Below are 13,998 nucleotides of genomic sequence, written 5' to 3'. Positions count from 1 at the left end.
CAAATTTGGGGAGTTTCCTACCTTTATTTCTTTAAATAATCTCTCTGCTGCTTTCTCTCTCTCTCCTCTGGGACTATGATTGAACATTTGTAGGTCCGCTTGTTGGATTCCCACAGCTTGCTTAGGCTCTGTTCACTTCATACATTGTTTTTTCTCTTCCTCACATGATCATTACAGTTGTCCTTTCTTTATATTTGCTGACTTTGTCTAATCTGTCCACTCAAATTTACTTCTGAACTCCTCTAGTGAATTTTTTATTTTAAGTTACTGTACTTTTGCTCCAGAATTTTTTTATGGCTTCTTTTCTATGTTGTGTGTCTTTATGGCTATTTTTATTTTGTTCATATCTTTTTTCCTGATGTTCTCATTTTCTTTTCATTCAATAAGCATCTTTAAGACAGTTGTTTTAAAATGTTTGGCTAGAGAGGCCAGCCTGGTGGCGCAGTGGTTAAGTTTGCACATTCCACTTCGGCGGCCCGGGGTTTGCTGGTTCAGGTGTCAGGCACAGACCTATGCACCACTTGTCAAACCATGCAGTGGCAGGTGTCCCACATATAATGTAGAGAAGATGGGCATGGATGTTAGCTCAGGGCTCGTGTTCCTCAGCAAAAATGAGGAAGATTGGTGGCAGATGTTAGCTCAGGGCTAATGTTCGTCAAAAATAAATAAATAAATAAATCTGTGTCTGGAAAGTCTCTCATCTGGTTGTTCTCAGAGACATCTTCTGTTGACCTCTTTTTTTCTTGTCAATGAGCCATAATTTTCTAGTTCTTTTTTATGCTTTTTATGTTCTATGTTGAAAACTGAGCATTTGAAATGTATAATGTGGTAATTCTGAAAATGAGATTTTTTTTTTTCCCCTTTGTCACAATTTTTTTGAGGCCTTTTTTTGGCTTGTTTTTAGTGTTATCATTTTACGTTGTCTCTTTTATGGGAATCAACCTGGGGTGTAAACTGAAGATCTTTTCAGGTATTTTGTGAACCTACTCCCTTCTTTAGGCACATGTGGTGACTTTTCTAAATTCCTTCATATATATATTTGCTGTTGAATGTCTTACTCCTTAAACGTATGCTACCTACAAGGAGAAATTGAGGAAAATGAAGGGGAGAAAATCACCTGCCCTCATTAATGCCTTGGAACTTGCTTAGCTAGAGGGGAATTGTTTTCCAAATGGGAGTGGGAGTGGAACAATGATTTTCGATCTCTGTATCTACACCTGCATGATCAGAAGCACCAATCAGTGATTGAAACACAGATCTCTTGACATTTGGAGGATGGAGTCCTTACTTACCTCCCTGGCTGATGAATATTACTCCTGGAACAAATTTGCTTGTTGTTACATCAGACAATTTTTCCTAGAGATGGATTCTTGCTACTCTCTAGTCAGCTGTCTTTCTAGAATAACCCTTCCTTTTTAACCTCTGTGTGTCTTTGTAGTTAAAGTGAGTCTCATGTACACATCATATAGATGAATCTTTTTTTTTTAATAGTCATTTTGGCAATCTTTCCTTTTTAAGGGGAGAGCTTAATCCGTTTACATTTAAAGTAAGGAATTACTTACTCTGATACTTTGCTATTTATTTTCTGTATGTCCTAAATACTGGTGTTCCTCAGTTCCTCTAGTACTGCTTTTTAAAAAAATTTTGTGGAATTTTTTAAAGTGTACCATTTTGATTCCTTTCCTCCTTTTTTCTGCATATATTTTTTATAGGCTGTTAGTCATTGCCCTTAGAATTTCAGTAATACCCTAAACTGAAAAAATGCAGTTTGAGTAATAACTTAATTAAATAATATCAACTTAATTTCAATAATACACAAATACCATTCTTTTGTGGATTTGGATTCTTCCCCTTTACATTTTTATTGTTACAGATTACATCTCTAAATGATATGTGATCTTGCTCTTTTGTGTATTTCCCTTTTAAATCATATGGTAAGAAAAGAGGAACCTCACACCAGAAATACAGTGATACTAACTTTTACATTTTTCTATATTGTTACCTTTACCAGTGTTGTTTGCTTCTTCATTTAGCTTCAAATTACTGGCTAATATTCTTTGATAGCTTGAAGGATGCCCTTTTAGCAGTCCTTGTAGAGCAAGTCTAATGACAAAATTCCCTTAGCTTTTCATTATCTAGGAAATTTTTCTTCATTCTTCTTGTGCACCTTACATAGACTCTCAGTTGATAATCTTTTTCTTTTGTCACTTTATAGCTCTTACTCTACTCCTTTCTTAATTCACAGTCCCTGGTGAGAAATCGTCTAAAATCTTATTGAAGATAACTTCTATGACAAATTGCTTCCTCCTTTCTTCTTTTATAATTTTGTCTTTGGCCCTTGACAGTTTGACTATAATATGTGTCAGATGTGTTCTCTCTGAGGTTTTCCATGTTGGAATTTGTTGCACATCTTTTTGGATCTGCGTTGTCCTGTCTTTCATCAAGTTTGGGAAATGCTGGGCCATTATTTCTTCAAAGATTCTTTCTATCTCTTTCTGTCTACTTGTCTTTGGACTTTCATATTACATATATTGATCCACTTAATAGTGTGTCACACATCACTTAGGCTTTTTTCAGTTTTCTTTTTGCTCTTTATACTTGGTTATTTCAACTGTTGTATCTGCAAGTGTACTGCATTTTTCTCTGCTTGTTTACATCTGCTGTGGAAAGCCTCTACGGAGTTTTTTATTTCAGTTACTTAGTCTCCTATTCAGAATCTCTATTTGGGTCTTTGTATAATTTGTCTCTTTTTTAATATTACCGGTTTGTTCACACACTGTTTTTCTGTTGTCCTGTAGCTCTTCAATCAGATAAGAGTGTTTAAAAATCTTCATCTAGATAGTCTAATGTCTGGCTTCCTAAGGGACAGTATTTGTCTCTCTTTTCCATTTGAATTGGTCATACTTCCCTGTTTCTGGGGATGCTTTGTGATTTTTGTATGTCAAGAAGAGTATTGCTGAGCTAACATCTGTGCCCATCTTCCTCTGTTTTGTATGTGGGGTTCCACCACAGCATGGGTTGATAGGGTGTGTAGGTCCACACCTGGGATCTGAAGCCGTGATCCCTGGGCCACTGAACTGGCGTACGCAAACTCAACCACAACGCCACTGAGTCAGCCTCTGGTTTTTCCTTTTTTTTTTCCCTGTTGCAAACTATATATTTGAATATTATAACGTGGTAACTCTGGAAATCAGTCCCATCCCCGTCTTCAGGGTTTCCTCTTGATTATTGAAGGGTTGGATTGTCATCTGCCATGTTTTTTAGGTTTTTGGGTGGTTTTTTTGGGTGAGGAAGATTGGTCCTGAGTTAACGTTTGTTGCCAATCCTCCTCTTTTTGCTTGAGGAAGATTGTTGCTGAGCTTACATCTGTGTCAGTCTTCCTTTATTTTATGTGGCATACTACGTGGCTTGCCTAGCGGTGGTAGGTCTGTACCCTGGATCTGAACCTGTGAACCCTGGGCTGCCAAAGTGGAGTGTGCAAACTCAACCACTACGGCACTGGGCCAGCCCCTGTATTCCACCACTGTTGTGACTGAATACAGAACAGATCTCAGTTTTGCTTTGGTTCTGTGTTAGCACATACCTGTAACACTTTGCCCAAACATTTGAAATTCTACTTCAGCATTCACTTCCTGATTGTATTGAGCCTACATATTAGTTTGAGGTGAAAACTTAGTGTCATATTATGTACTTTTTAGCATGTGTCCTATGTAGAGCAAGCATGTAATTTTTCTAAATTCTTCAGTGTTTTTGGCTGCTTTTCAATATCCTCACTTCCTGACCCTAAAAAAAACTGTCCAGTTTTTGCTTCTTGACCTTCCTTTGTCTATTATATGTCTTAACTGTAATCTTTCCTTCTAACAGCTATGGGTATTTCTTGCCTGTAATTTTATACTGTGAGTGAGTTCTGAGGAAAGAGAGTTAAGTGTTCTCTCTGTACCTCAGTTCTTATAGAAGCCTGAGATAGACTAGAACAAACACAGTAGTTTCCAGATAAGCTCTACCTTGCTCCATCCAGAAACAGGGATGAGTGTCTCACATTGGGAATGTGGCCTGTCATCTTCAAGATCTCTACCACACAGGGAAGTTAATGGGGCAACACCAAAAGTGTTTACTGTCATTTTTTAAGTTGCCATTTTCTTGATTCATTATTTGCTTAGTTTATGTAAACCTTGTTTTCCAGGATTATGACAGTATTGGTTGGTTTTTGATGTTTCTGTGGAAGGACAAGAGCTTGGAGCTGGCTGAATGATTAGTTTTTGAGCGCTACTTGTTTTCTAATTTCAAAATTTGTTTTCATTTAAGAATTTTATGTTTCAGCATTAAAAAAAATATGGGTTAAAATTTTGAATAGGACCTTAGCCTCCTAACAGCTTCCCAGATGTTAGGTGTTTGGTTTTTTGTGCGTGGTGGTGGTGGCATTGGTGGCGGCGTTGGTGTTGTGGGTTTCTTGTTTGTTTTATTGTTAAGTGATGCTATCCATTCCATATAAAATTCAGTACTATTTGGCTTTGTATAGTATAACAGAAATAACTCACTGTAAATAGGTGACCTTTAAAAAAATACCTGAAAGGAAGTGTAAAGGGGAATGACCACAATGGAATATAGAATGGTCAGTAGATGTAAAAGTTCCAGGCACAAGACTTCTTGACTTCTTAGGGGACGAGCAAGGAGATTATTGTTACTAGAGCTGAATGAATAAAGGAGACAGTTCTAGAGATGCAGTAAGGGAGGTAACTAGCAACGTGTCGGATTATGTAGGGTTTGTCAGGACTTTAGATTTTACATTTAAGCCAGTGGTTCACAACTGGAGCTGGGATTGGGGAGGTTGTTACTGGCCTCCAGTGGTTTGAGGCCCAGAATGCTGCTAAATATCTACAATTCACAGAGCTCTTTTCTTATGCCCTGACTTAACATTGCAGGTTTTGAGTAGAGGTGGAATATGCTTGACTTAATGTTTCAAGTTATTTTATTAGACTGCTTTATCAGAAAACAACAGGTATCAGAAATTTTGAGTTGCGTACTCATTTTTCTAATGCACTTGAGTGTGGCACTCTGAAACACATTTAAGAATCTGTGAGAGTATTAGAACATTTCTGCTGAAAACTGTGAAGAAATGCATACATGTGAAACAATTTAGACACTATTTTGGAGGTTTTCAGAACCCCGTCCATGCTTTTAAATAACAGAGGAACTTTTAAACCTCTGGATTATGTTTGGGGAAATCTGTGTAAATTGACATCTGATCAGTTCTCTAGGGTTTACTATCATTGAACCATCTACCATTTCTTTTTCTCTTCCCCTTGCTCCTTTGTTACTTATTGATACTTAGTGAAACGTTGTAGATGAATGAAACCTCATACAGCTTCCATTTCTAGGATAGTGAAGGGAGAGGAGCAGGAGAACTGGATCCTTGGTGATTGGACAATTAATCTGGATTATAAATGGAAAGTGTACATCACCATTCACACACCACATCTTCCATGCTTTTAACTTTAATTTGTTTCTCCTAAGGTGAAAATTCTCCCAGTACAGAAGAGTTGCTAAGGATTTTCCAACAGGCAACCTAAAGAAAAACTGTTTCTTGAGGGTTATGGTTCTAGTCAGCAGAATTTTTTCTCTTAAATTTTTGAAGAGGCTGAGTAGTCAAGTAACTTGTACCATTTGAGAAAATATTTAAAAGAAAGTTATAAAATGGCCACTATTTTGCATATGCTCTGTCTTGTTCCAAAAGGATAAAAAATAGCTGCATAAGAAAATAAATATAGGACAATAAGAAAATGAAAATAAATGAGTGAGAATTTTGGAGTAAAATTAAAGGTAGAAAAGTTAAGATCAAGCTAAGAGGGAGCTTAATACACAGAACCTAAAATCCTTTGCATTTGAACCACAAATTTCTTTCAGAGCTTAAGCAGCTAGCAAGAAGACAGAAACCTGGTGTTTATCCACAAAAATGTAATTTATAATGCTCACTTAGCATATAACTTGTCTGAGGCTTTGTTCTTGGTGCTAGGCACTCTCATCAACAAAGCCTAAAAGAGCTTGATTTTGTCAAAGATTAATGAGATCACTAATCAACACTGAAAGAAATAGAATTGAATTTGTCACTTAGAGTAGTAAGAGACAGCTCTGCCCTTTAGCCACTTTGTTTGAGGCATCAGCCAACTTATACGGGTGTCATTTAGTTGACATTAGAGCCATGCAATGCTTAGTGATGTGGACATGTTCTGAGAAATGAGTTGTTACGCAGTTTCAGTGTTGTGCAAACAGTATAGAGTAGCCTTATAGAAACGCAGGTGGTATAGCTTACTACACATCTAAGCTATGTGAAACAGCTTATTGCTCCTAGGCTACAAACCTTACAGCATGTTACTTACTACATATTGGTATTTGTGTACCTGAACGTACCTAAACATAGAAAAGATAAAGTAAAAATACAATATAAAAGATAAATGGTACAAGTGTTCAGGGCACTTAGCATGAATGGAATTTTCAGGACTGGAAGTTGCTTAGGGCAAGTCAGTGAGTGAGTGGTAAATGAATGTAGAGACCCAGGACATTACTGTGCAATACTGTAGACTTTATAAACACTGTACACTTAGGCTACACTAAATTTATAAAAATATATTTTTCTTTCTTAATAGTAAATTAACCTTAGCTGAGTCTAACTTTATAAACTTTTAAACTTTTTTAACTTTTTAAGTCTTCTATAATAATACTTAGCTTAAAACATAAATACATTGTACAGTTGTACAAAAATATTTTCTTTATATCCTTATTCTATAATTTTTTCTATTTTTAAATAAAATTTATTCTTCTTACTTTTTAAACTTATTTCTTAAAGACTAAGACACAAACACATACATTAGCCTAGGCCTACCCAGGGTCAGGATCATCAATATTACCATCTTCTACCTCCATATTTTGTCCCACTGGAAGGCCCTCAGGGGCAATAACTTGCATGGAGCTGTCGTCTCCTATGATAACAGTGCTTTCCTCTGGAATATCTCCTGAAGGACTTGCCTGAGGCTCTTCTAGAGCATATGTCACTCTTCAGAAACTATTGGCTCCATTATAATCTTAGGGTATAATCACTATGGTATATGTGATCCATCGTTAACTGAAACACGATTCTGTGGCACGTGATTGTATTTGTAGGTCCAGGTTATTCAGGTGACACTGGTTGTTGCTAGACTTGTGTATTTATTGGATTCTGCTGTTTGGGATGTTTGAAAAAGCTTTTTCACTGAAGCAGGTTTACTTTATTGATTAAATAGATTTCAAACTGATTTTGATGGCTTTGTTTTAGCATGACTACAGAAGGCTGTCTTTTCCTAAATTTATGAGAAATTGAAAGTTCTCATTTTTAATGGGAGATAAGAGTCCTCTAACTTGTAAACAACTAATGTTTACCAACTTGGTAACTGTTGAGCTCCTCTTACGTTGTAGGCTACAGAGTCATGGCAACAGACTAAATAGGTATCTATCTAGAGAGATCAATACATTATACAGCTTTTTTTGGGAGGAAGATTAGCCCTGAGCTAACATCCACCACCAGTCCTCCTGTTTCTGCTGAGGAAGATTGGCCCTGAGCTAACATCTGTGCCCATCTTCCTCTGTTTTGTATAAGGGATGCCTGCCACAGCATGACTTGATAAGCGGTGCCTAGGTCCATGCCTAGCATCCAAGCCTGCGACCCTGGGCCGCCAAAGCAGAGCATGTGAACTTAACCGCTACACCACCAGGCCAGCCCCCGTAATGCCACATTTTTAAAAGATAGAGATAAATTGAGATAAGAAACAGATTTTTCCAAAGGTTCTCAAACAGTTTATACTAATCTTTGAAGGGTCCTGAGACTTTGGTGTGCATCAGAATCATTGTGATCGCTTATTAAAATGTATATTGTTAAGCCTCTCTCCTTGAGTTTCTGAGCCAGTGAGTATGGAATGAGCCTGAGAATTTATATTTCACAGAAGTTCCCAAGTTCCCTGGTAATGTTGATGCTGCTGGTCTGACAACCATGTTTTGAGAACCACTGATATATCATATTAGGGATAGCCATCTATATTGAATTTCCATGAGTTGTTTGCTTCAAAGCACAACTCATTGAAAATAATTGTCTGGGAGGCCAAAAAAGATCTGTAGAACTTATTACATGGCACCTTGTATCCTCTTTGTAGGGGTATTTCCAGATTGTTCCAGTAGAGGTTTTAAATGATACCCTGCAGATAAAGACTTAGATGTTATTCGTTTATCCTTACTAATTACATGATCTAGACCCACCCCTGATTCACATATTAAAGACCTCGCATATTAAAGACCTCGAGAAATCAAATATTAGGAAACTGTAAACCAGTAATTCCCAACTTAGTTGGTTGCAGTTTGAGGTTAACTCCCTGAAAAACAGCTTAAGTTTATCTTTTCTATGTTGCTAAGTGCTAATGAGGGACTACCTTGTATTTTTACTATTAATTTATCTCCATGTTAAACCAGTATTTCAATAATTTATTAATGTTTTTATTTTAGAACTGTTCGTCAGTTGGCACAGGAGCAGTTTTTTCTAATGTGCACCAGATGTTGCATGGGACACAGGCCTCTGCTTTTCTTCATTACTCTGCTCTTCACCATTTTGGGGGTGAGACACTTTTTAATGGACTTAGTAATATGACATTCTTAAAATGAGGAACATTCAAAAACTTAGAATTTAGCTTTGATTAAAATTAGGTCAGTTGTGTTTAATAAATAAAATAATATTTTTCACTATTTTCTATACTATTTGTAGACTGGTTTTTATTTGCTATTTATGAATACGTAAGAAAAAATACATGAAGTTGGAAAAATAGAAATCAAGCCTCTTATTGTTTAGTGTCATTCATATAAGATATTTGCTCCTTCATTTACCAATTCTCTGGGTTTTTAAAAAAACAATATGAATTCTGAGCATGAACTTGTGAGTTCATGTTGTTTCTATTGTTATATTTCAGAACACAGCAAGAGAGAGAGGTAAACATTCAGGTGACTATTTCACTCTTCTGCGGCACCTTCTTAATTATGCTTATAGCAGCAATATTAATGTACCCAATGCTGAAATTCTTCTCAACAATGAAATTGATTGGCTCAAAAGGATTAGGGTAAGTTTTATAATGTTCAGCTTATTACTTCACTGTTAACTGGCTTATTAAAAGAGAGGTTATAGTTTTGAGTATTATACTAAATTAAAAAACTGGGAATAAGAAAAGTGAATAAAATGTTATTTTCATAGGTGAAGTATTAAATCATAATTCATAGAAAGTACAATTAGTTTTATGTAGCTCTTTTATTTTAGTTGGAGACTTGGAGTGCTGATCAGCTTCCTCCTTTTTCGTATTTTAACCTTTTTTTTTTAATTATATTTAATGAAGATTCTTGAAAAATGTTTAAATCGAATCTGATAGATTAGCCTTTACATTTAACTACCTTTTACTTATACAGAGTTCTGTGAGAATATATTTCTGAAATGTGTAGCAGTGGACCTTCAGATTAACATTCTCCTAGTGGTTTTTTAAAGCCTCCTTCTAGAACGTAGGATTTCTCAGCCTAGGCACCATTGACATTTTGGACTAAATTACTTCTTGATTTGAGGAGCTGTGCTATTTGTTGTAGTATGTGGACCTGCACCCTGACCTCTAAAAGTTAATTAACTAACTGATGGCTTAGTAACTTCCCTTTCTACTCAGTTATGAAAACGTAAGTTATCTTCAGACATTGCCAGTGGCATCTTGGGGCAAAATTGGTCACATTTACTGTTTGAGAGAGTTCTGTAGAAGGAATAAGAAACTACTTGAATGGAAAGGTGTGGGAAAGTATATCTGGGGTATCACTCCTTTCTATCTTTCTCCTGTTCTGATTATTTTTTTTTTTTGGTCCTCCTTTCCTATAAGTTAGGCCTATAATATTTTTCCTTTGGATATTGTTAGGATAATGTTAAAAACACAGGTGAAACAGGTGTTGAAGAGCCAAACTTGGAAGGCCACCTTGGGGTAACAAAAGAGTTATTGGCCTTTCAGACCCCTGAGAAGAAGTATCACATTGGTTGTGAAAAAGGAGGTGCTAATCTCATTAAAGTGAGTTCTCAATTTTGTTACTAAACTAGTTGTCGTGACTTTTAAATGTTTGTTGGCAAATCTATTAGCTCTATATTATTGAGTTCTATAACATTTTGTCATTGAGCTATCATCTTAGCCTTTCTTCTTTATTATTTATCTTATAAATCATTTATCTCCATGAAGATGACAGTAGTTTTTTAAGTAAATGTGTGCTTCCCTTTACTGAAGAGATTTTTAAATTAATTGTTAATCAAAATTCAGATAAAATGTTTTAGAAAGTTAATAAGCAGCATTATTTCATCTTACTGTTTAGTAAGTATAAATTTTTATTTGATCAGATTTTAAATGAGGAAAACTTTTTTTTTCCCCTCCTGCTTTATCTCCCGAAATCCCCCCGGTACCTAGTTGTATATCTTAGTTGCAGGTCCTGAAAACTTCTTTTATCATCTTTTTTTATATCATATTTGTTTGATGAATTTCTTCCAGTGTGTCTTGTAATTCAAAGAAGAGGGTATCATTTTAATCCACTTAATGTTTTTGTGGTGAGGAAGATTGGCCCTGAGCAAACATCTTTGGCCAGTCATCCTGTTTTTGCTTGAGGAAGACTGTTGCTGAGCTAACATCTGTGCCCGTCTTCCTCTATTTTGCACATGGGACACCACCACAGCATGGCTTGATGAGTGGTGTGTAGATCTTCACCCAGTATCCAAACCAGTGAACCCTCAGGCCACCAAAGTGGAAAATGTAAACTTAACCACTATGCCTCTGGGCCAGCCCCATAATGCACTTGATTTCTGTTTAAAATAAATTTAATTCAGTTGATAGTTGATTAAAGAAGTTTTATTTATTGATTAAGAAGTATTATTTAGAATGTATTCTGTCTTACGTTATCGTCAGCTTTTTTTAAATACCTTACAATATCTGGACAATTGAGTATGTTTATTAATTACGGAAGTAGTATCTTAAAGTAAAATATTATTTACTTTTTGAAAATCCAGAATTATTTTCAAGATATAATAAGATGTTTAATTCTATCAAAAATGATAAAAATATTTCCTTGCAAGGGACTTTTTTCCTAAAATATATGTTATTGCTAACAATATGATCTGTTTTTCAACTCTTTAGGAATTAATTGATGATTTCATCTTTCCTGCCTCCAAAGTTTACCTGCAATGTATGAGAAATGGAGACCTGCCCCCTGAGCAGGCTATCCCGGTCTGTAGTTCACCAGCTACCATCAATGCTGGTTTTGAACTACTTGTAGCATTAGCTGTTGGCTGTGTAAGGAATCTCAAACAGATAGTAGACTGTTTAACTGAAATGTATTACATAGGCACAGCAATAACCAGTAAGTATTTTACTTATAAAGCTGTTCTTGTTGATTGATAATATTTGCATATTTAAAATTCGGGTTTTTTTCTTTTAGAAAAGGTTTAACTTGTATTTGTCTTTAGCAACTAATAACTGGTTTAATAATTTTAATAATCAGATATATAATTAAGACCATTATAAATACAGAACTTTTCCGCAGGAAAATTTTCAAATGGGTATTTTAAATGCCTTCCTGTAAGTGGTTCAGGTAACCTGGCAAAATGTATTCTTTCTTATGTGAAATAAAATCCAAACTCTAGTAATAAGACAGATTTGATGCTACAGATTTCATACTTAAAATTTAAAATTTATGCATTGGAAAGATTTCCAAGCCCTCACTTAGAGGTTTCTTAATGTTATTTTAATCTGAGTTTTAAGAAAGTTATAATTGTGAAGATTAGAATGTAAGAAGGTAACAGTTGAGTGCATTTTATTATATTCCCGTTAATGCCCCACATCAGTCCCATGAAGTAGGAGGATGTCTTCAGATCTTTTTTAAAAATTATTTTATTGAGGTCATACTGGCTTATAATATTGTATAATTTTAGATGTATATTATTATATGTCAGCTTCTGTATAGACTGCATTGTGTTCATCACCAATAGTCTAATTTTTATCTGTCAGCATACATAGGTGCCCCTTTGCCTCTTTTCACCTCCCCTTATCCCCTTTCCCTCAGTCTTTAGACAGTTTTCTGTAAGAACTGAAACTCAAAAGGGAGGCGAGTGTAAATAGAATAACAGAAAAGAAGAATAAAATGTTTAATTTAAGAGAAAATTAAGGCTTGAGAATATAATGTGTACAATATTCGATATTAATCTTAAGAAAATCTGAAATTATCTCTTATGCAGTCTTTTAGAGTATAAAAAAGTTTGCAGTCTTATTTTAGATGCTTCTAGCTAACGCTGTTTGTTTGTACTGTGGAATCTATATATAGAAAGGAGATTCTTAAAAACTGAGTTTTGTTTATTACATAAAATTAATTTACTTAGCTTATGAATTTCATGGTTATATTTTCACGTATAAATGATATATCCTAGGGGCTAGCCCAGGGGCACAGCAGTGAAGTTCACATACTCTGCTTCAGTGGCCCTGGAGTTTGCTGATTTGGATCCCTGGCATGAACCTACGCACTGCTCATCAAGCCATGCTGTTGCAGGTGTCCCACATATAAAGTAGAGGAAGATGGGCACGGATGTTAGCTCAGGGCCAGTCTTCCTCAGCAAAAAGAGGAGGATGGGCAGCAGATCTTAGCTCAGAGCTAATCTTCCTCAAAAAAAGATATACTTTTACTAAAAGTATTAACTTCTTACCCGTAACATATGCCTGGTTCAGCCATTGTCTCTATATGCAAGTTGTACAGACGTATATTTCTTTGTTTAGTTTTTTCTTTTTAACACAAATGAGAATTAGCACAGTGTTCTTCACTTTAGTTTTACACTTAGTAATGTATCTGTCAGCATAAAAGGCTATCTAATTATGTTTATTGGCTATGTAATTTGCAATTCTCTAATTTATGTAAGCCACCTCGAAGCTAGTGATTTCTGTTTAGGTTGGTTTTGTTTTTATGCTAGGTAGAGGGGGGTGTAAAGTGAGTTATAGTTCTTCTGGACGTTTCAAATACCCTATCTTAGTGACTCCTCAACGTTAAATTGTCCATATAGGCAAAGTAATTTCTCCTCTTAAACCATTTTATAAGGAAGGAAAACCGATGCACACTTAAAGGTTACAGTTTTGTAATCTGGAACCATGGCTTCAGCCTAAGTTACTTCAAATCACTTTAATAAGTATATAAATATACAAAATTAAAACTAAGAAAACTGTAATGCTTTGATTTATTTAAACATATTTAAATTTAATGTTATACCATCTTATATAACTTTCTAAGAAGATTGTCATAGAAGAAATATCAATAAAAATATGGACTCAGTAGTTCTGTAGTAAAGATCTGTGTAGTGGCGCACATTGCTGAAATAAAAATTTAGAGTACTCTTTCAAGGTGGCTGCAGTGTTGATGGAATTACTGCTGCTAGTAATTTTCAGCATAACAGAGTTGCCAGTGGACAGATTCATTATTTTCATACTATGAGAATCTCTTTTTCTTCTTCTCTCAGCTTGTGAAGCACTTACTGAGTGGGAGTATCTACCACCTGTTGGACCCCGCCCACCAAAAGGATTTGTGGGACTCAAAAATGCTGGTGCTACTTGTTACATGAACTCTGTGATCCAGCAGTTATATATGATTCCCTCCATCAGGAATAGTATTCTTGCAATTGAAGGCACAGATAGTGATACAGATGATGATATGTTTGGCGAGGAGAAGCAGGACAGCGAGGTAAATTTTAATAATAATTAAATTATTTTTTTTGTATTAATAATCTTGATGCTAAATATTCTTTTTCTCTTAGAGTTGTATTTCTCATAGGGTTTTTTTGAACTGCATTTAACTATAGGACAAGAGTCTCTGAGCTACTACCTCTGGCATGTCATAGTGCTCATTATCTAGTAGACTTTAACTGCAGTTAATAATCTTTATTACAGC

The 13,998-nt window shown here is 35.4% G+C and overlaps 1 protein-coding gene across 5 annotated transcripts in view; it reads left to right on the top strand.

Moving 5' to 3' along the window:
* LOC124232198 (probable ubiquitin carboxyl-terminal hydrolase FAF-X) overlaps positions 1-13,998 on the top strand; it is a 142,180-nt gene that overhangs the window by 101,683 nt on the left and 26,499 nt on the right. For all 5 annotated transcript variants that reach the window (XM_046649168.1, XM_046649167.1, XM_046649165.1 and 2 more), the window contains 5 exons: positions 8,527-8,635; positions 8,985-9,131; positions 9,957-10,103; positions 11,211-11,433; positions 13,571-13,791. In XM_046649168.1, coding sequence (XP_046505124.1) covers positions 8,527-8,635; positions 8,985-9,131; positions 9,957-10,103; positions 11,211-11,433; positions 13,571-13,791 — 847 coding nt within the window. The remainder of the gene's footprint in view (positions 1-8,526; positions 8,636-8,984; positions 9,132-9,956; positions 10,104-11,210; positions 11,434-13,570; positions 13,792-13,998) is intronic.

Source organism: Equus quagga, unplaced genomic scaffold (assembly GCF_021613505.1).
Source record: "Equus quagga isolate Etosha38 unplaced genomic scaffold, UCLA_HA_Equagga_1.0 HiC_scaffold_32_RagTag, whole genome shotgun sequence".
Classification (NCBI taxonomy): domain Eukaryota; kingdom Metazoa; phylum Chordata; class Mammalia; order Perissodactyla; family Equidae; genus Equus; species Equus quagga.
The sequence above is the reverse complement of the archived record's forward strand: the minus strand, read 5'-3'. Positions and strand labels throughout refer to the sequence as shown.